This window comes from Bradysia coprophila, unplaced genomic scaffold (assembly GCF_014529535.1).
Source record: "Bradysia coprophila strain Holo2 unplaced genomic scaffold, BU_Bcop_v1 contig_197, whole genome shotgun sequence".
Classification (NCBI taxonomy): Eukaryota; Metazoa; Arthropoda; class Insecta; order Diptera; family Sciaridae; genus Bradysia; species Bradysia coprophila.
In genome coordinates this window covers 349,127-370,131 of record NW_023503460.1, presented here as the reverse complement: position 1 = coordinate 370,131, position 21,005 = coordinate 349,127, and the positions used below count along the sequence as shown (strand labels likewise).

Here is a 21,005-nt window from a genome sequence, read left to right as displayed (position 1 = left end):
TAAATAAGTGTTATGTGTCAGACTATCGGATAATATACTATAACTTTGTTAAAACTCCATTATGTGTGCCAGCACTGACAACCGGGGAAAAAAGTTTTGTTAATCAGCTGGATAACAAATTTATACCTATTTGTATTTAATTGCCATATTAGACGAGCTCTCCGCCTATCTTTGGAAATAAGGAATTAATAAAGTTACATTTTTCGTCAAACATTTGGACCTGCCAAATTTGTCTACAATTGTTATAATATTAGGAAGAACTAGGAGAATAGCTCATACACTCGCGGAATTTTGAAAACCGACACATTTTCTGTTTTGTGGTTTATTGGTTTTTTGTGAATTTTACATGTATTTTTATATGGAGAAATCAGAAACTCGAGTAAAACACATGAACAAAAAATGTGTCGGCTTTCAAAATTCCGTGCTTGTAGATATCGCTCGGCGTTCTCTAAGTTAGTGACATTGACAATTAGCAGATCCAATATGCGAGATGGTGGTGTGGGATAGAAATAATGTCGTTATTGCTGATTGAACGATTCAAAGTATAAAAAAATACTTTGAAGTCATTTTTGAGATTCTCTTAATTGATGTGAAGTTACATATTCGCGCATATTTTGAGTTTTTAGGTTGATATTGCAATTGAATTATATTAACGCTACAAACTAATCAGTGACGTATCATTCTACTCGTATATCGAAGAAAAATTTAAATTATTTTTAAGATGGCAGTTATTGGAAACGTGATTACGACAAAATGGAAACAATGCTTAATCTCGACGTCTGCACATCCTAAAGCAAATAGCCAAAAATATTGCAAATGATAGAGTAAGACCAGTCGCAGTTAACAGCAACATCACATATGATATATCATCAGCATCGGTACGTGTACATATTTCGGGAGATTCGTCCGTCAAATATTTAACTTTAAATTGTAACTCTTCGTCAACGATGCCCAGCATTCTCAAATTCTCTTCAATGTTTTGTGTAAGCGATTCCAGCGTCGACGTCATTGTAACATTCGGACAATTCATAATGCCATTGCAGACCAAATGTTTCGGGATACACACAGATGTATCACCGGGGCATTTAAAATCACAGTCACCGTCCTTCAAAAATGATCTGGCTACGGTTCCGTCTTGTGTTCGTGGTAAATGAAACAACTCCGTCCACACCATTCGGAATGCGTTACGCCCGGGTGTATTGTCACCCGTGTACTAAAATCATAAAAAAATTAAAAAAAATCCGTTATTGATCATCAGCTACAAAGATCAAAAAAAGACGAAAATTATTACCTGAATCAATACTGGCAATGGCTCATTTTCGTTATCTAAGGCACCCAGCTCTGCCGCCGATAGTATTGGCAAATCTCTAGCTAAGCTGACATTTTCTGGACATATGATAAATCTTGGCTCTAATCGACCAGCTAAATATACTTCGATTCGTCCAAGATCACACGATTTATCAGCAAATCGTGACTTGTCCAAATGCATCCATAGATCACGCTGTGCAGCCACTTTCAACTCCCATATACATTTCTCTCTTTTCTGATCCCCAACATGCGGATAGCCGATTGCATTACGGAACGGAAATACTAACTCACCATCTGGTGATGGACCTAATGAAATTGGACCGCACAGTGGCCCATGTGCGAATTCATAGTTGGCTTGGAACAAAGGATTTTGATTCTTAAAATAGCTCGTTGTTGCATGTTGCCCCTGAACGATCATTTCCAAGCTAATCAATTCGCCGGACGATATAACTCGTACAGCCCGTGGTATATTGTCGCAGAAGCAGGCTAAATGATTTTGTACTTTCTCTTTTTCCTCCCATATGACCAATTTGTCAACTCGTTCCTCATGGCATCTGGTGCAGGCGTTCATATTGTAAGGTAATTCTTTAAACGTAACCGAAGTCACTTCAATAACAACACGGGCGAACAGTCGTTTGTCAGTGACAAATCGATACTGGCAACGAACATCGCTGCCAGACATTCGCTTATAGATCAATGTGTTCAACGACGATCGAATGTTTCCGCGAGGATGTTTCCATGCATAAAATATTTCGTCACATAATGTATTCGGTACGGCATCACCGAATTTCGTGTTATTAAAGAAATCGTAATGGGCCCAATAATACAGTGAGCTTCCACTGTACGATCCTGTTTTGCTTTCGAATCGTACGTGCAGTGATCGTCCCGTACTCACAAAATCAACCTTCTCCATTGGCCGTGAAAATGTGTCGCAAAATGTTTTTATTATTCGGGCTGGATCTGGTGTAGCCGAATCATAAATTGTCAGGGATTCTGCACAGTCGACACCAGACATTTTATTTATGGCTGCTTCAATACGATTGATGCGGAAACTAAAATGACAAATGAGTTTTAGTTAAAGTTTGGTTTGCGACAAAAAATGGATTTTGAGGAAGAGACAAATAAAATTCTTGTTGTAAGGATGGATCAACACTTTTGTATGCTTCGCCTAAGTGCTGAATCATAAAGCAACTATTTGTTTCAATGAATTCTATTTCAGAGACCATCAAATAATTTTTTTTTATTAGAACAAGAAATTATCTTTTCCATCGAAGAAGAATCAGCTGCACTGCACATCCCACACATCTCGATATAATGACAGCTATTTGAACATTTCATTCAACACCCATCTCAAGAGTGTCGGTTATAGGTGTATAAAAACTCGCTTAATGAGCTTTCTGCCGCACGATATTTTAAGTTTATAAAAATAAAACCATCTCGAATCAAAAAGGTTGTTCAGATTCAGTATCTCGTATTTAACGAACGACAGCGACACATTACATACAATACATATACCTACTCTCCGGTAGAAAAATAGAAATGTTTTCTGTGTGCGAATTGAAAAGCTTTTTACGCCAAGGAATCAATGGACCAACTCAAATTTCGTTTCACTTTGAACATGAATGGGTTGATACATCTATATGTAACTATATTACAAGTCTAAACAACCCACGATCCCACTGTTCATTTCTACACATCTGAATAAATTTTATTTGTGGGACGTTTGCATGTCACATTTTTTTAAAACGGAAAATTCCTGTTTTTTGACAAACTATTTATAGAAATCATTATTTCAGGCCATTTGGTTTTCAAATAATTTTGTCTAACCGAATGGAAAAACGAAGGAACATGAAATTGTTATTTGAGTACCAAGCGAACAAAATAGGGAATTCCAGCTAAGGCTCTGTAAGAACAGGTTAAGACAACCCTGAGTTGATCACGAAGGCGTTGACACACAAATTGCGTTAACGCCCGGGTAAAAAAAAAAGTGAATGTGAGACCCCTTTTGAGACCGTTTTTTTTGTATGGAGGTGAGACGTCTCTTTTCGAACCTTTGAGACTGGTTTCTTCTCATATACTGATGAATTGATGATGATGATGATTGCGAAACCGATGAGAAGTCTCGTTTTAAATGTTTTAATAGACTGTATGAGACTGACTGAGTGGTCTCTTCTTCTGTATTTTACGAGACTGACCGAGTGGTCTCTTCTCCTGTATTTTACGAGACCGACCGAGTGGTCTTTTCTTCTGTATTTTACGAGACTGACCGAGTGGTCTCTACTCCTGTATTTTACGAGACCGACCGAGTGGTCTCTTCTTCTGTATTTTACGAGACCGACCGAGTGGTCTCTTCTTCTTTATTTTACGAGACTGACCGAGTGGTCTCTTCTTCTGTATTTTATGAGACTGACCGAGTGGTCTCTTCTCCTGTATTTTACGAGACTGACCGAGTGGTCTCTTCTTCTGTATTTTACGAGACTGTCCGAGTAGTCTCTTCTTCTGTATTTTACGAGACCGACCGAGTGGTCTCTTTTTTAATAATTTGCGAGACCGACTGAGTGGTCTCTTTTCAAAATAGTTTACGAGACCGACTGAGTGGTCTCTTTTTTAGATTTGACTATGTTTGAGACTCAAAATATTTTTGAGACTCTTTGAGAAGTCTCATTTCAGTTTTTTCTAGATCCTTTTAGAGGCCATCTGAGAACTCTCACTTTCTTTTCGACGTCTTTTGAGACTATCTGAGAACTCTCACTTTCTTTTCGATATTTCTTGAGGTTATTTGAGAAGTCTCATTTTAATTTTTTTTCGATATCCTTTTGAGGCCATCTGAGAACTATCACTTTCTTTTCGACATTTTCTCGTTTTTGAACATTTACGAGAATATAAGAGACCGAACGAGTAGTCTTTTCGGATTATTTTTCATTGGACTTTATGAGACCGGCCGAGTAGTCTCGTTTTTGAATATTTTATGAGAATGTAGTCGAACGACCGAATGGTCTCTCTTAGATTTTTTTTCTTTGGACTTTATGAGACTGACCGAGTGGTCTCATTTCAAGAACATATTTTTTCGAAATGCAGAGACCAACTGAGTGGTCTCATTTCAAGAACATATTTTTTCGAAATGCAGAGACCAACTGAGTGGTCTCATTTTAAGAACATATTTTTTTTAAATGCAGAGGCCAACTGTTTCAATTTTTGACATACTTTGACTCTGATCCACTGTAGAGACCTTTGAGAGTTCTCTTTAGAACTAAACTTTTATTTTACCTAATTATTTAAATTATTTATGAGACTAATGATACAGTAATGATGTGAGTAATAAAGTTTTTTAGAAAATAGTTACGAAACCAATACCAGCTGATCAAAATAAATACGCCGTCGAAATGGCTACTTGTTCACAGAACTCGATGCAAACACAGCAGCAAAACTTGATAGAAACAAAATTGCGTTTATAATTAAAAGTTAAGTTCAAAAGAGAACTCTCATAGGTCTCTGCAGTCGGTCAGAGTCAAATATTGAAAAAAAGACCGCTCAGTTGTTTTCTATTTCAAAAAAATGAGACTGCTGATTTGGTCTCTGTATTTCAAAAAAATATTTTCTTGAAGTGAGACCACTAGGTCAGTCTCCCAAAGTCCAACGAAAAATAATCCAGGAAAGACCACTCGGTCGGTCTCTTTCATTCGCGTAAAATTTTCAAAAACGAGACTTTTCGGTCAGTCTCCTAAAGTCCAACGGAAAATAATCCAAGAAAGACCAGTCGGTCGGTCTCTTACATTCTCGTAAAATATTCAAAACGAGACTTCTCGGTCAGTCTCCCAAAGCCCAACGAAAAATAATCCAGTAAAGACCACTCGGTCGGTCTCTTACATTCTCGTAAAATATTCAAAACGAGATTTCTCGGTCAGTCTCCCAAAGTCCAACGAAAAATAATCCAAGAAAGACCACTCGGTCGGTCTCTTACATTCTCGTAAAATGTTCATAAACGAGACTTCTCGGTCAGTCTCCTAAAGTCCTACGAAAAATAATCCAAGAAAGACCACTCGGTCGGTCTCTTACATTCTCGTAAAATATTCAAAACGAGATTTCTCGGTCAGTCTCCCAAAGTCAAACGAAAAATAATCCAGGAAAGACCACTCGGTCGGTCTCTTACATTCTCGTAAAATATTCAAAACGAGACCACTCGGTCAGTCTCCCAAAGTCCAACGAAAAATAATCCAGGAAAGACCACTCGGTCGGTCTCTTACATTCTCGTAAAATATTCAAAACGAGACTTCTCGGTCAGTCTCCCAAAGTCAAACGAAAAATAATCCAGGAAAGACCACTCGGTCGGTCTCTTACATTCTCGTAAAATATTCAAAACGAGACTTCTCGGTCAGTCTCCCAAAGTCCAACGAAAAATAATCCAAGAAAGACAACTCGGTCGGTCTCGACTGTGACAACTTCAAATTGTTTATGAGCTGATCAATGAATATTCAGATTGTCGGAATAGCTCAATCAAAAGACAATTTTTTAGTTTTTGCCAATATATTTCGTCCTCAATTCGAGAACAGCTATGATTTGCGTTGTTATCAATGAAATGTTTTTGTTACAGCCCTGATGATGTTCTCGAATTGAGGACGAAATATATTGGCAAAAACTAAAAAATTGTCTTTTGATTGAGCTATTCCGACAATCTGAATATTCGGTCGGTCTCTTACATTCTCGTAAAATATTCAAAACGAGACTTCTCGGTCAGTCTCCCAAAGTCCAACGAAAAATAATCCAAGAAAGACCACTCGGTCGGTCTCTTACATTCTCGTAAAATATTCAAAACGAGACCACTCGGTCAGTCTCCTAAAGTCCTACGAAAAATAATCCAAGAAAGACCACTCGGTCGGTCTCTTACATTCTCGTAAAATATTCAAAACGAGACCACTCGGTCAGTCTCCCAAAGTCCAACGAAAAATAATCTAAGAAAGACCACTCGGTCGGTCTCTTACATTCTCGTAAAATATTCAAAACGAGACCACTCGGTCAGTCTCCCAAAGTCCAACGAAAAATAATCCAGGAAAGACCACTCGGTCGGTCTCTTACATTCTCGTAAAATATTCAAAACGAGACCACTCGGTCAGTCTCCCAAAGTCCAACGAAAAATAATCCAAGAAAGACCACTCGGTCGGTCTCTTACATTCTCGTAAAATATTCAAAACGAGACCACTCGGTCAGTCTCCTAAAGTCCTGCGAAAAATAATCCAAGAAAGACCACTCGGTCGGTCTCTTACATTCTCGTAAAATATTCAAAACGAGACTTCTCGGTCAGTCTCCCAAAGTCCAACGAAAAATAATCCAAGAAAGACCACTCGGTCGGTCTCTTACATTCTCGTAATATATTCAACACGAGACTTCTCGGTCAGTCTCCCAAAGTCCAACGAAAAATAATCCAAGAAAGACCACTCGGTCGGTCTCTTACATTCTCGTAAAATATTCAAAACGAGACCACTCGGTCAGTCTCCCAAAGTCCAACGAAAAATAATCTAAGAAAGACCACTCGGTCGGTCTCTTACATTCTCGTAAAATATTCAAAACGAGACCACTCGGTCAGTCTCCCAAAGTCCAACGAAAAATAATCTAAGAAAGACCACTCGGTCGGTCTCTTACATTCTCGTAAAATATTCAAAACGAGACCACTCGGTCAGTCTCCCAAAGTCCAACGAAAAATAATCCAGGAAAGATCACTCGTTTGGTCTCTTACATTCGCGTAAAATCTTCAAAAACGAGACTTCTCGGTCAGTCTCCCAAAGTCCAACGAAAAATAATCCAGGAAAGACCACTCGTTTGGTCTCTTACATTCTCGTAAAATATTCAAAACGAGACCACTCGGTCAGTCTCCCAAAGTCCAACGAAAAATAATATAAGAAAGACCACACGGTCGGTCTCTTACATTCTCGTAAAATATTCAAAACGAGACCACTCGGTCAGTCTCCCAAAGTCCAACGAAAAATAATCCAGGAAAGACCACTCGGTCGGTCTCTTACATTCTCGTAAAATATTCAAAACGAGACTTCTCGGTCAGTCTCCCAAAGTCCAACGAAAAATAATCCAAGAAAGACCACTCGGTCGGTCTCTTACATTCTTGTAAAATATTCAAAACGAGACTTCTCGGTCAGTCTCCCAAAGTCCAACGAAAAATAATCCAAGAAAGACCACTCGGTCGGTCTCTTACATTCTCCTAAAATATTCAAAACGAGACCACTCGGTCAGTCTCCCAAAGTCCAACGAAAAATAATCCAGGAAAGACCACTCGTTTGGTCTCTTACATTCGCGTAAAATCTTCAAAAACGAGACTTCTCGGTCAGTCTCCCAAAGTCCAGCGAAAAATAATCCAAGAAAGACCACTCGGTCGGTCTCTTACATTCTCGTAAAATATTCAAAACGAGACCACTCGGTCAGTCTCCCAAAGTCCAACGAAAAATAATCCAGGAAAGACCACTCGTTTGGTCTCTTACATTCGCGTAAAATCTTCAAAAACGAGACTTCTCGGTCAGTCTCCCAAAGTCCAACGAAAAATAATCCAGGAAAGACCACTCGGTCGGTCTCTTACATTCTCGTAAAATATTCAAAACGAGACCACTCGGTCAGTCTCCCAAAGTCCAACGAAAAATAATCCAAGGAAGACCACTCGGTCGGTCTCAAAAATCTCATGAAATATTGAAAAAGAGACCACTCGGTCAGTCTCGTTCAGCCAAAGTTCAACAATCATCAAAGAAATAAAATATTGAGAAAGAAATGAGACTGAAAACGTAATGAGACTGAAATGAGACCGTTGATCATGCTCATTTTACAGTCTCACTGAGACCTTAATTTTCACCCGGGCGGCTGCGCAGTTCATATGAAAAATGCACCTTGACAAAAACAAAATTCTGAATTTTCCAAAAAAAAATATTTTCTTCAAGTTGATTTCTCAAACTATCTGTAGTGAGTGCGTTTATAAAATTTGGTGTCACCCGCCTTCGTGGTTGTCTTAACCTGTTCTTTCAGAACTTTGATTCCAACAAGAGCGTCTACAGTTTGCTTCTAAAATAAATCGAGGGGAGGCGAGCACAACGTTGTTCATGCTTCTAGTTATATGAGAAAACTATTTTTTTTTAATTCCAAAATCGAAAGTTGATACGTATCGCAAACAGTAGAACATTTTAAAATAAAGAGGCAGGGGGCTGGCTGGTAAATGAAAAATTTAATTATTTAGCCGTCACAACAATAACACACTCAAAAATTAACAAATAACTAACAAATCATTCAGCAACAAAAAGTATCAACTTCGTGTGTTAATTTTAATAAGAGCACTGGCGCACGCTTCATTTCAATTTTGATCGAGTACAGTTATTGACAAGAGTTGACTATTACATTATATAGTCGACTTTCGCATTATGTATATTGACTTTTCATGCTTCGGGCCAAAAATGAGGGGAATTTTTGATTTTTTCTCGAGTTTTCGGCCCTTTGCATGAAAACTCACATGTGCACCTGCTTTGGACGATTGATTTTAGGCACTTTCGCTTGTAAGCCTCACTCCGTTCGGCCTACAACTCGCGAAATAGCCTAAAATCAATTGTCCAAATCAGGCACACAATAGTCATTTGTGTACCTGTTTTGGACGATTGATTTTAGGCAATTTCGCGGATTGTAGGCCGAACGAAGTGAGGCTTACAAGCGAAAGTGCCTTAAATCAACCGTCCCAAACAGGTGCACATGTGAGTTTTCATGCAGAGGGCCGGAAACCCGAAAAAATTCGAAAAATTGCCCTCATTTTCGGCCCCGAAGCATGAAAATGACTATTTCATTACACTAACTACGAAAATTGTAATTTTCGCTTCCCGAATGAGATGCGAAAGTTTAAAAATTCAGCTCTCAGTAAGCCACGACATGACAAGAGGTGCGAAAGTACTTTCGCCCCCCAAATGAAGATGCGAAAGTAGATGACAGCAACAACAGAGGAGCGAAAGTACTTTCGGCTCTCAAACGAAGATGCGAAAGTAAATGTCAGCAACAACATGTGTTCCGTCTAGTGTCATTGTGATCGCTGTGATTGTTGTGATAGAAAAGAACGTTGCCAATAATTTATTAATTTTTTTAGAATGACGTTGTGTTGCTGAGGGTTATCGTGCCATATGAAAAACGAAGAAAAAACTGGTTTTTCTTTTCTAACTAGCCAACGTTTCGGTTTGGAATCAAACCATCTTCAGGGCTCTATTTATTCGACATGAAACAAGGCATCAGAACAGTCGGAGCGTTTGCTGCGACTTAGCCCCGTACGATCCGTAATCCTATTTCGTCCGTAACCATAATACGACCGTAGCCGTAATACGCCCGGAACCCTAATACGTCTACAACCCTCTAATGCGTCTGTTACCAAAATGCAAGTCAAGTTGGGCATGGTCAAATTTACTGAAAGTGTTCATTTTTAAAATTGCGCATAGCGCAATTACGAAAGCCCGTACGAAGTACCTCTCAAATAAAACCAACAATTTACGACATTATTTTAGAAACCCAAAATTTTTTGCCAACTTTCCATTGGGTATTCAATTACCTCTCAAATAAAACAAAAACTAGCAAAATCGGTTGAGATTTACTCGATTTATGTGCAAAAAGCACTTAGGGCCGAGTAGCGGCCTTAGTCCAAGGGCGCAAATTTGAAACTTTTTTTGCCGTCATTCTATTCGGCATTCAATTATCTCTCAAATGAAACAAAATCTAGCAAAATCGGATGAGATTTACTCGATTTATGTACAAAAAACACTTAGGGCCGAGTAGCGGCCTTAGTCCAAGGGCCCAAATTTGAAACATTTTTTGCCATCATTCTATTCGGTATTCAATTATCTCTCAAATGAAACAAAATCTAGCAAAATCGGATGAGATTTACTCGATTTATGTGCAAAAAACACTTAGGGCCGAGTAGCGGCCTTAGTCCAAGGGCCCAAATTTGAAACTTTTTTCGCCACGTTCTTTTCGGTATTCAATTACCTTCCATAAAAAACTAAATCTGGCAAAATCGGATGAGATTTACTCGATTTATGTGGAAAAAACACTTAGGACCTTTGAGCCCTCCCAACAAGCTCGCGTTGCATCCTACACAAAAACAATGTTCAGCAACTTTGTTCTACTCGTCAATACCTTTCATTTGATATATCACAAGCAGCTATTACGTGCGTATTTCGGTAGATATCGTCGAAAGACTGAAAAACACCTATAGGGCCCTAGCTCTGGAAGGGCCGACCCTACCATGCCCATTTTCGAACTTGACCTTACTTTTGTCGATACCAATCGGGGAAAAAAAGAATTTTGAAAAAAGGTTGTGATTTGCTCAAGCTAGAGGGGTCACGGACGGACGGACGGACGGACGGACGGACGGACATTTTTTTATTGCGGATTCGTCATCTATGAACATAACCAAAAGCTTTGCCCTTACTGTCTGCTTCCAATTCGACGTGTTACAAACGGCATATTAATCTTATAAGCCCCCAGTACTTCGTACGGGGCTAAAAAGAAAATTTAAGCGCGATTGTTTACCTGTAGTTTCTTTAATTCCTTATTGAGGAAAACGTCGTGATATTAAAACTGATTTAAACCATGCAAAGTGCAAATTTTGGTTACGATAAAAAATTGAAAAAGACTTTGGATAGACTAACTTCGAGACGAAAGCACTCATTTAAATGTAAACAAACTGTTGTCAGGTGCTGATTGGTTAAATATGATGAGGGTTGGGACTATTAGCTAACCGGTATGAATTGATGATTCTGTGTGGACATTGCGCCGGTGTTGTTGGACTTGTGAAGATGCAAAATGTTCGAATAAGCCGGTGCGATATGCTCTGTGTCCTGTTTGTAGTTGCAGGTCTTGCCCTTGTTCATGATGATATGGTTCACCTCTGATATTTGGAGCTTTTTCTTGACTCTTTGGCGATCCAAAACCTTCATGGAATCGAAGTCGAATTCGTGACCAGTTGTCTTGGTGTGGAGGGCTAGTGCCGAGGCTGTCTTAGGTTTAGCCAGATTGGTCAGTGAGACTGAATTCTTATGCTGTTGTTTTCTGACGCATGCCCTTTGACATGTCTCTCCAATGTACAGAGATCCACATGAACAAGTGATCTGGTATACTACGTCGGACGTCTGCATGTCATCTATTTTGTCCTTTTGTTTCGAATACAGGCGCCCCAATTTGTCATCGGGTCGGTTCGCAACGGTCACATCTGGGATAAAATATTGTACTTGGCGCTTTAATGCTTCAGATAGTCGTGGAACGTAAGCAATAGAACAATATTCGGTGTGGTCGTGCTCGTACGGGCTGTAGGAGTGACGTTGTTGGGACGTGTGGCCTTGTTGATGATGTTGGTAATTTTCTTATGTGGAAAACTGTTCTTGTCTAAAATGGATCTTGCACGGGCTAGATTTTCTTCATGAAATTGTGGGTGGCTGTACTTTACAATTTTCTTGACCAGTGACGTAGCTGTGTTGTTGATGACATATCGTGGGTGTGCCGAATGGTAGTTCAAAATACGGTTAGAAGCTATAGATTTTGTGTACCAGTTCGTAATTATATGTCCAGACTTACGAATGAGCGTCAGATCAAGGAAATTTCAATTTCAATTTCGGAAACCGCAATTTTAAAAATGAACACTTTCAGTAAATTTGACCATGCCCTACTTGACTTGCATTTTGGTAACAGACGCATTAGAGCGTTGTAGACGTATTAGGGTTCCGGGCGTATTACGGCTACGGACGTATTATGGTTACGGACGAAATAGGATTACGGGTCGTACGGGGCTAAGTCGCAGCAAACGCTCCGACTGTTCTGATGCCTTGTTTTTTGTTCAAATTATACCACGAAAATAAAGGCCCACTTGAGAAAGTAACAGCAGCCCAAAGTTAAAAAGAGTTTGCAACTGAACGACATTCTTTCTTTTCAACACTATTCGAACTTGATCTGCATAGAAGGGAAAACTTGCTAAAGTTTGCACCTGAAATGGTGTTTAATAGGTCCGGAGGGCAAAAAAAATGGAAACGTAAAATTTTTAAAAACGCTTTAGGAAGTAATAGAGCAGATGATTTTTATTTATTGTAATATTTGTTGCTAGAAAAGATCGTTTTTTTCCTGACTGCGCCGTATGCGAGAAGTCTTTTTTTTTGCTTTGAAAAATAAAGAAATCTTTAGGACATTCTAAAGAATCATTCATTCGTATTGACAATTACGTTGGTTAGAGTGAGACAAACAGTTGCTTTAGAATGTGCTAAAACGTCTTAAAAATTTACAAAAAATACGTTTCCAGTATTTTGGCCCTCCGAACCTAATAAACACCATTTCAGGTGCAAATTTTAGCACGGGATATCCCTACCCCATCTGTGGAAACAGAATTAAAGAATTCTTTTGTTCTTTTTCCAGATGGTTTTTTATGAGAATTGCGGCAGTAATTTAAGCATAAGGAACTTACAGTTCTTTTGAACTTTTCTTGTCGTCACTTTCTTCTAGTTCCGAAAGTTGACAAGCCGCAATTATTTTGAATGTGTTAAACGGCTTGAGGTAGTAAAAACATTCTGAATAGTAAACATTTAAAAACATTTATTATTTATCTGAATAGTAGAAAAAAGCAATTAATAGTCTAAAAGTTACTGTTACTAAACAGCAAACAAGTTGTCCTAAGTCTAAAAACGAATCCGACGTTCTTTCACTAATACACAGGAAACCTAAAAGCCTAAAGTAAAGAATATTCAGACTTTTCAAACAACAAAAACCCCCACATTAAATAACTAATTAGATAATACATCATAAATATTTTTTCGTAACCATAAAACGTTCTTCCTCTTCTTCTTTTTCAGCCTGTTTCTCTCCACTGCTGGATGTAGGCCTCTCCAACTTCTTTCCATTTCGTACGATCCATTGCCATTTGCTGCCAGTTTGTACCTGCAATATTCTTAATTCCGTTTGTCCATCTCTCTGGTGGTCTACCTATAGCTCGTCTTATATATGGTCGTCAGTTCATGATCTTTTTGGTCCAACGTTCGTCTGTCCTTCTTGCAATATGTCCCGCCCAGCTCCATTTCAGAGATGCTATTCTTTCCATGACATCAACGACCCTGGTTTGTTGTCGAATCCATTGATTCGTCATTCTGTCTCTGAGTGTTATTCCAAGCATACTCCGTTCCATGGCTCTTTGTGTCACTCTCAATTTATCTTCGGATGCTTTCGTTAAAGTTAACGTTTCCGCTCCATAAGTGAGCACTGGAAGGACACAAGTATCAAAAACTTTGCGTTTCAGACTATTATTCATTTTGCTTTTGAAAATTAGTCTGACTTTTCCGAACGCTGCCCATGCAAGACCAATCCTACGTCTTATTTCTGCAGTTTGGTTGTCCAGATCTAACTTCAGTTTATGTCCTAGATATACATAGCTGTCGACTCGTTCAATGACAGTGTCACCAATTTTGATTTCTCTATCGTCCCCGATGTTGGTCATGACTTTTGTTTCCGATAAGTTCATCTTGAGGCCAACTTTGCTTGCCTCTTCACTTAACTGTTGTAGCATAAGCTGAGCCTGACCTAGATTCGCTGCTATCGGTACAATGTCATCAGCGAAGCGGAGATTGCTCAGGTACTCTCCATTTATCTTTATTCCCATTTTACTCCAGTTTAACTTCTTAAAAATACTCTGCAGAATCGACGTGAATAATTTCGGTGAAATAGTGTCACCCTGCCTTACACCTCGGCCAATTCTGAATTTCTCCGTGCTCTTATGAAGTTTTATACATGAAGTAGCATTTTTGTACACTACACATATCGAATTATGTTGGAGTACCTTGAGTCTACTCTACATTCGTCTAATGCGTCCAATATCGACCATGTTTCCACTGAATCGAAGTCTATGAACAGCAAGACTATGTCGATGTTGTATTCACGACACTTCTCAATAAGCGTTCTCATCACCTGCAAATGGTCGTTTGTGCTGAAACCAGATCTGAAAGCAGCTTGTTCAACAGGTTGGTAGAAGTCGAACTTGTTAGTGTTCCTCTTCGTAATGATTTTCAACTTGTAGAGTGTTGACAATAGGCTTATGGGTCGGTAATTTTCCAGCTTTGTTATGTCTACTTTTTTATGCAGCGATGTAATTATCGCATTTTCCCAGGCTTCCGGTACTTCTTCCCATTGGAAACATCGATTAAACAAAGCCGTGATTGCCTTTAATAAGGAGTCTCCACCTAGTTTAATGGCTTCCACTGGAACACCATCTTCTCCGGGAGACTTTTTGTTTTTCATCTCGGCTACTGCAGCTTTGACTTCATCAACAGTTATGTCGGGCATATCCTCCGATCCCACGTTTCTTATTATTGGTCTATCTTCGGTTTCTTCCGTTGGACTCTGTCTTGCTGAAGAAAACAAATTCTCATAAAATTCTGTTGCAATGTTTAATACCGCATTTCGATCCGTTTGGATCGTTCCTGTTTTGTCTCGTAATTTGAAGATTTCTTTTTTGGCGTTTGTCATTTTTCTCCGTAGGACTTTCATCTTGCAGTTAGCTTCAATTATGTTTTGAGCCAATTGGACATTATATTTTCTTTCATCTGATCTCCTTGCTTTGTTGATACTTTTAGACAAGTTCCGGTGTTCCACCGAATCTCGTCCTCCGTTTTTTACCAACTCTGTTCTGCTTGCGATCAGGTCTAATGTTTCTCTGCTGAGTTTTGATTCTTTCCCTTGGACGAATTTGCATTTGGATTTCATGAAACCCATTATTGTATCGACGATTTTGGTATTCAATTCGTCCAATGTTTCACATTGATTGTTGACGTTATCTAATTCGGCAGTCATTTTCGTAGCAAATGCTTCATTTTGTGTGTAAAGCCTTTGTACGTCAATCCTTTCACTTTTTTAAACTAGTTGTGATCTTTGAAATCTGGTATTTAACGTGACTCTTGCACGAACCATTCGGTGATCACTACCGGTTGAAAAATTGTTTAGGACCGTAACGTTCTTAACGGTTGACTTACAGCCAGTTATGATGTAATCGATCTGATTTTTCGTTACACCATCTGCACTAACCCAAGTCCATTTCCGTTGAGGCTTTCCGGCAAAAAATTAATTCATTGCGTACAAATTGTGTTGCTGTAGGAAGTTGAGTAGAGTATTTCCACGCTCATTTCTTTGGTCGTTGCTAAAACTACCAATATAAACTTCGGAGTCTTCTTCTCGTTTTCCCAGCTTCGCATTGAAATCACCGATTAGATATTGGTAATGTGATGGGTTTTCGTCCAGAGCTTTCTCGACATCTTCATTGAATCTTTCTACTTCTTCGTCATCATGGGTGGACGTGGGTGCGTAAACCTGAATTAATTTGACACTGTATCACTCGATCGGATATGCTTTTCATGTGAGTTATGCGATCCGACCATCGTTTATGTATGAACAATCCGACACCGTGCATCAGCATCTGACTGTCACTTCCTCGATAGAAGAATGTATGCCCTGATTGTAATTTCAGGCATTCCTCTCCAGGTTTTCTCACTTCGCTCACTCCCACCACATCCCATTTTATCTTTTCTAGCTCTTCTCCCATTTCTTGCATTTTTTGTCTTGACGACAATGTTCTGGCATTATATGTGGCAATGTATAGTTCGTTGTGGCTTCGTTTGAAGGTTTTTAGCATTAAAACACCACGCTTGCTACTGCGGGTTGGTGAGTATGAAAGCTTTACTTTGCTCGCCCCCGGTAATCCCCGAGCTCTGACCCGAACATTTCTGCACGTTTCGGGACCACAGTGCCTATCAAAGTGCACAGTGCCCGACGGGGTAGTGTTACTCTTTTTGAACATTCTTTTCCATAGAGCTTTGCCCATTCTTTTGAACCTATCTGAGCAAAAGGTTATTGGCGTCTTTTAAAGACGTCCTTCTAAAGCTTAAACTAGTAGCTAATAAGAATTCTGGGATCGTTCTATCCTTGGGCTTCCTGATCGTGTTGTTCAACGTTGGTCCCTTAACCCCAATTCTTTCGGCTTCCAGCTCACGATTCATTCAGCCTTAACGCATTACCTTGGAATGGGCGAAATTCTGACATTTTGCTTAACCCCAAACCCTTGCAAGTAAGTGCGTTAAATAATGAAAATATTTGGAACGATTTCTTTTTTAACAAGATCAATAATAATTCTCAATTGATTCCTAATAAATAATTACACAGCTGCAAATATTAACGTTTTGAATTTAATAAATGTTGCTCCTGTGTTTTAAACAATTATTCCTGTGTTTTCAGATCTGGTTTCAGCACAAACGACCATTTGCAGGTGATGAGAACGCTTATTGAGAAGTGTCGTGAATACAACATCGACATAGTCTTGCTATTCATAGACTTCGAAAAAGCTTTCGATTCAGTGGAAACATGGTCGATATTGGACGCATTAGACGAATGTAGAGTAGACTCAAGGTACTCCAACACAATTCGATATGTGTACAAAAATGCTACTTCATGTATAAAACTTCATAAGAGCACGGAGAAATTCAGAATTGGCCGAGGTGTAAGGCAGGGTGACACCATTTCACCGAAATTATTCACGGCGATTCTGCAGAGTATTTTTAGGAAGTTAAACTGGAGTAAAATGGGAATAAAGATAAATGGAGAGTACCTGAGCAATCTCCGCTTCGCTGATGACATTGTACCGATAGCAGCGAATCTAGGTCAGGCTCAGCTTATGCTGCAACAGTTAAGTGAAGAGGCGAGCAAAGTTGGCCTCAAGATGAACTTATCGAAAACAAAAGTCATGACCAACATCGGGGACGATAGAGAAATCAAAATTGGTGACACTGTCATTGAACGAGTCGACAGCTATGTATATCTAGGACATAAACTGAAGTTAGGTCTGGACAACCAAACTGCAGAAATAAGACGTAGGATTGGTCTTGCATGGGCAGCGTTCGGAAAACTCAGACTAATTTTCAAAAGCAAAATGAATAATAGTCTGAAACGCAAAGTTTTCGACACTTGTGTCCTTCCAGTGCTCACTTATGGAGCGGAAACGTTAACTTTAACAAAAGCATCCGAAGATAAATTGAGAGTGACACAAAGAGCCATGGAACGGAGTATGCTTGGAATAACACTCAGAGACAGAATGACGAATCAATGGATTCGACAACAAACCAGGGTCGTTGATGTCATGGAAAGAATAGCATCTCTGAAATGGAGCTGGGCGGGACATATTGCAAGAAGGACAGACGAACGTTGGACCAAAAAGATCATGAACTGGCGACCATATAAAAGACGAGCTACAGGTAGACCACCAGAGAGATGGACAAACGGAATTAAGAATATTGCAGGTACAAACTGGCAGCAAATGGCAATGGATCGTACGAAATGGAAAGAAGTTGGAGAGGCCTACATCCAGCAGTGGATCGAAACAGGCTGAAAAAGAAGAAGAAGAAAATATAAATCTAGCAAAATCGGATGAAATTTACTCGATTTGTGTGCAAAAAACACTTAGGGCCGAGTAACGACCTTTGAGCCCTCCCAACAAGCCCACGTTGCATCTTACCCAAAAACAATGTTCAGCTACTCGTCAATACCTTTCATTTGATATATCACAAGCAGCTATTGCGTGCGTATTTCGGTAGATATCGTCGAAAGACTGAAAAACACTTATAGGGCTCTAGCTCTGGAAGGGCCGACCCTAACATGCCCATTTTCGAACTTGACCTTACTTTTGTCGATACCAATCGGGGAAAAAAAGAATTTTGAAAAAAGGTTGTGATTTACTCAAGCTAGAGGGGTCACAGACGGACGGACGGACGGACGGACGGACGGATGGACGGACGGACGGACGGACGGATGGACGGACGGACGGACGGATGGACGGACGGATGGACGGACGGACGGACGGACGGACATTTTTTTTATTGCGGATTCGTCATCTATGAACATAACAAAATGCTTTGCCCTTACTGTCTGCTCCCAATTCGACGTGTTACAAACGGCATATTAATCTTATAAGCCCCCAGTACTTCGTACGGGGCTAATAATCTGCGTCGCAAAGTGGCAAATGTTCAGGAACAGATCAGCAAGAAAATTTATCTGCCGCATGCGACGCAGATTTTTTTGGTAAAATTTTGGTTGTTTCCAGTCAAATTTTTTTTGGTAAAAATTATTTGGCAGATGATGAGAAAAACTAAGCCAGCTTGTTTGAACTAAAATTGGGTGCAAAATTTAATTTTTGCGTAACGAAGCTGAAAGCGTCAACTCAAGCGATATCATTCATTTAGAAATTGTATTTCAAAGACTGCGTCACACTTTTCTCGAAGAGATTTTTGTTGGGATAACAGTCGTTTTAGAAGTGTAGTCAACACTGCTTTTTATAACAGTTTACAGTTTTAATTCAAAAATTTTACGAAAATCGAAAATTTTACGAAAATCGAAAATTTGACGAATTCGAAAATTTGACGAAATTTGACGAAATTCAAAAATTTGACGAAATTTGACAAAATTCGAAAATTTGACGAAATTTGAAAATTTGACGAAATTCGAAAATTTGACGAAATTTGACGAAATTCGAAAATTTGACGAAATTTGACGAAATTCGAAAATTTGACGAAATTCGAAAATTTGACGAAATTCGAAAATTTGACGAAATTTGAAAATTTGACGAAATTTGAAAATTTGACGAAATTTGAAAATTTGACGAAATTCGAAAATTTGACGAAATTTGAAAATTTGACGAAATTCAAAAATTTGACGAAATTCGAAAATTTGACGAAATTCGAAAATTTGACGAAATTTGACGAAATTTGAAAATTTGACGAAATTCGAAAATTTGACGAAATTAGAAAATTTGACGAAATTCGAAAATTTGACTAAAATCGAAAATTTGACGAAATTTGACAAAAATCAAAAATTTGGCGAAAATAAAAAATTTGACGAAAATCAAAAATTTGACGAAATTTGAAAATTTGACGAAACTCGAAAATTTGACGAAATTTGAAAATTTTACGAAAATCGAAAATTTGACGAAATTCGAAATTTGACGAAAATCTGCCACCATTCAAGAAATATCTCTAAAACCCCAATTGACCCACCCATTTACAACTTTCGACATTTTTCACAAATGCCCTTCTTTTCTACTCGTAAAACTCTGAGACTTTGCCGAAGAAAGTAACTCTCTATCTGCCACCATTCAAGAAATATCTCCAAAACCCCAATTGACCCACCCATTTCCAACTTTCGACATTTTTCACATATGCCCCTCTGTTCTACTCGTAAAACTCTGAGACTTTGCCGAAGAAAGTAATTCTCTATCTCTCATAACCAAAAAAAAATATTAGTCCTTTCATCCTACGCTCGAGTAGCTCTAAATTTGGTCACTCTAATCACTCTAGCTACAACAAATCTGCCCCGATTTTTTTAATTATTTTTTTGTTCGAATCGTGTTACGAATACCTTTCATTTGATGGGTCGCACGCCTCTGTAGGTTTCAATACAGCTAAGCTACACCCGAAAACGCGTTCCCGACCCTCGAAAACCACACTCAGAAACCACTTCGAGGTCAATAAAACAAAATTCTGGTTTTTCCTGGGGTAATGGCGTATCACATTTTCATTTTTATGCCCACCCTGAGGTTCCTGCAAAATTTCATGGAGATTGGCTGACTAGTTTCCGAGATCGACCGTCGATAGATAGACAGATAGATAGACAGATAGATAGACAGATAGATAGACAGATAGATAGACAGATAGATAGACAGATAGATAGAAACATACAGAGTAAGTTGAAAGATTTTGATTGTTTGGAAAACGTTAATTTGGTGCATTTTCTATCAAAATGACCAACTTCAAAACGATGTATCTCCGGCAATTTTAAAGTTACATAGTCGAGTGAATTTGAAGCGCGAATAAGATAGAATAGGATTTGTGGTGATACATGCCAAAGGAAAGAAACTTAAATTCTCGCCTATATATAGTTGCCGCGTCTCAAAAAAATTTCTTCGTTCTTTTTTTGGAAATTAGACTGCGTCAAGTCCTCCGCTATCGCTCCGGACATGATTTTAACCCGAGAATCAGTCACAAAGCCTCAAAATTTAAAACATCAAATCAAATTCTTTGACGTGGTGCGCATTTGTGAAAATGACCAATGAATGTACAAACCAGGTATGGTCTATCCATGCAAGCCGCAGGAAAACCATTGAGAGGTGAATTTGTTTATATGAAATCGCTATTTCCTCCACTCCATACAAATTTTGACATTAGACCATACCTTCCTGACAAGACAAGTTCTGAATTTAATCCGATATAATCGGAACTCTACTGTCAAGTTCCGAACATATTCATTTATAGATCGTATTTTTATGGTTGGTATTGTGTATACATTCATTGAAAATGACAGCTTTTTTGACATCTAAAGTGACAGTGACAATGATGTATAGCCCTCAGGGTCCCTATCTTCAGTCAAGGAAGATGAATGTCCCTGGAAATTGACGTCACTTTTGTACGAAAAATTATGTAATTTTCCAGGGAGATTCATCTCCCTAGATTGAAAATGGGGACCCAGTACTTCGTATGGACTAAAAAACGAAATGTATGTGAAAATTATAACACATGTTAGCACAGCCAACGTTGTAATGCTGAGTAAAGGAACAAAAAACGAAAAACAATGAAATGAAAATGTCATCCACAATAAATCAACTGATCTGTTGAACCAGC

General features: G+C 38.8%; 1 protein-coding gene and 1 long non-coding RNA gene across 3 annotated transcripts in view; both read right to left on the bottom strand.

The window, feature by feature from the left end:
* Positions 1-350: 350 nt before the first annotated feature.
* Positions 351-21,005, bottom strand: part of LOC119075295 — a 303,810-nt gene continuing 283,155 nt past the window's right edge. For both annotated transcript variants that reach the window (XM_037181706.1, XM_037181707.1), the window contains 2 exons: positions 1,292-2,360; positions 351-1,213 (listed from right to left, as the gene is read on the bottom strand). In XM_037181706.1, the coding sequence (XP_037037601.1) occupies positions 767-1,213; positions 1,292-2,360 (1,516 nt within the window). In that variant the 3' untranslated portion in view covers positions 351-766. The remainder of the gene's footprint in view (positions 1,214-1,291; positions 2,361-21,005) is intronic.
* On the bottom strand, positions 9,490-10,934 carry LOC119075296. The gene is made up of 2 exons (XR_005087362.1): positions 10,855-10,934; positions 9,490-9,534 (listed from the first exon to the last, which is right to left on the bottom strand). It is a non-coding gene; the product is annotated as an uncharacterized LOC119075296 (long non-coding RNA).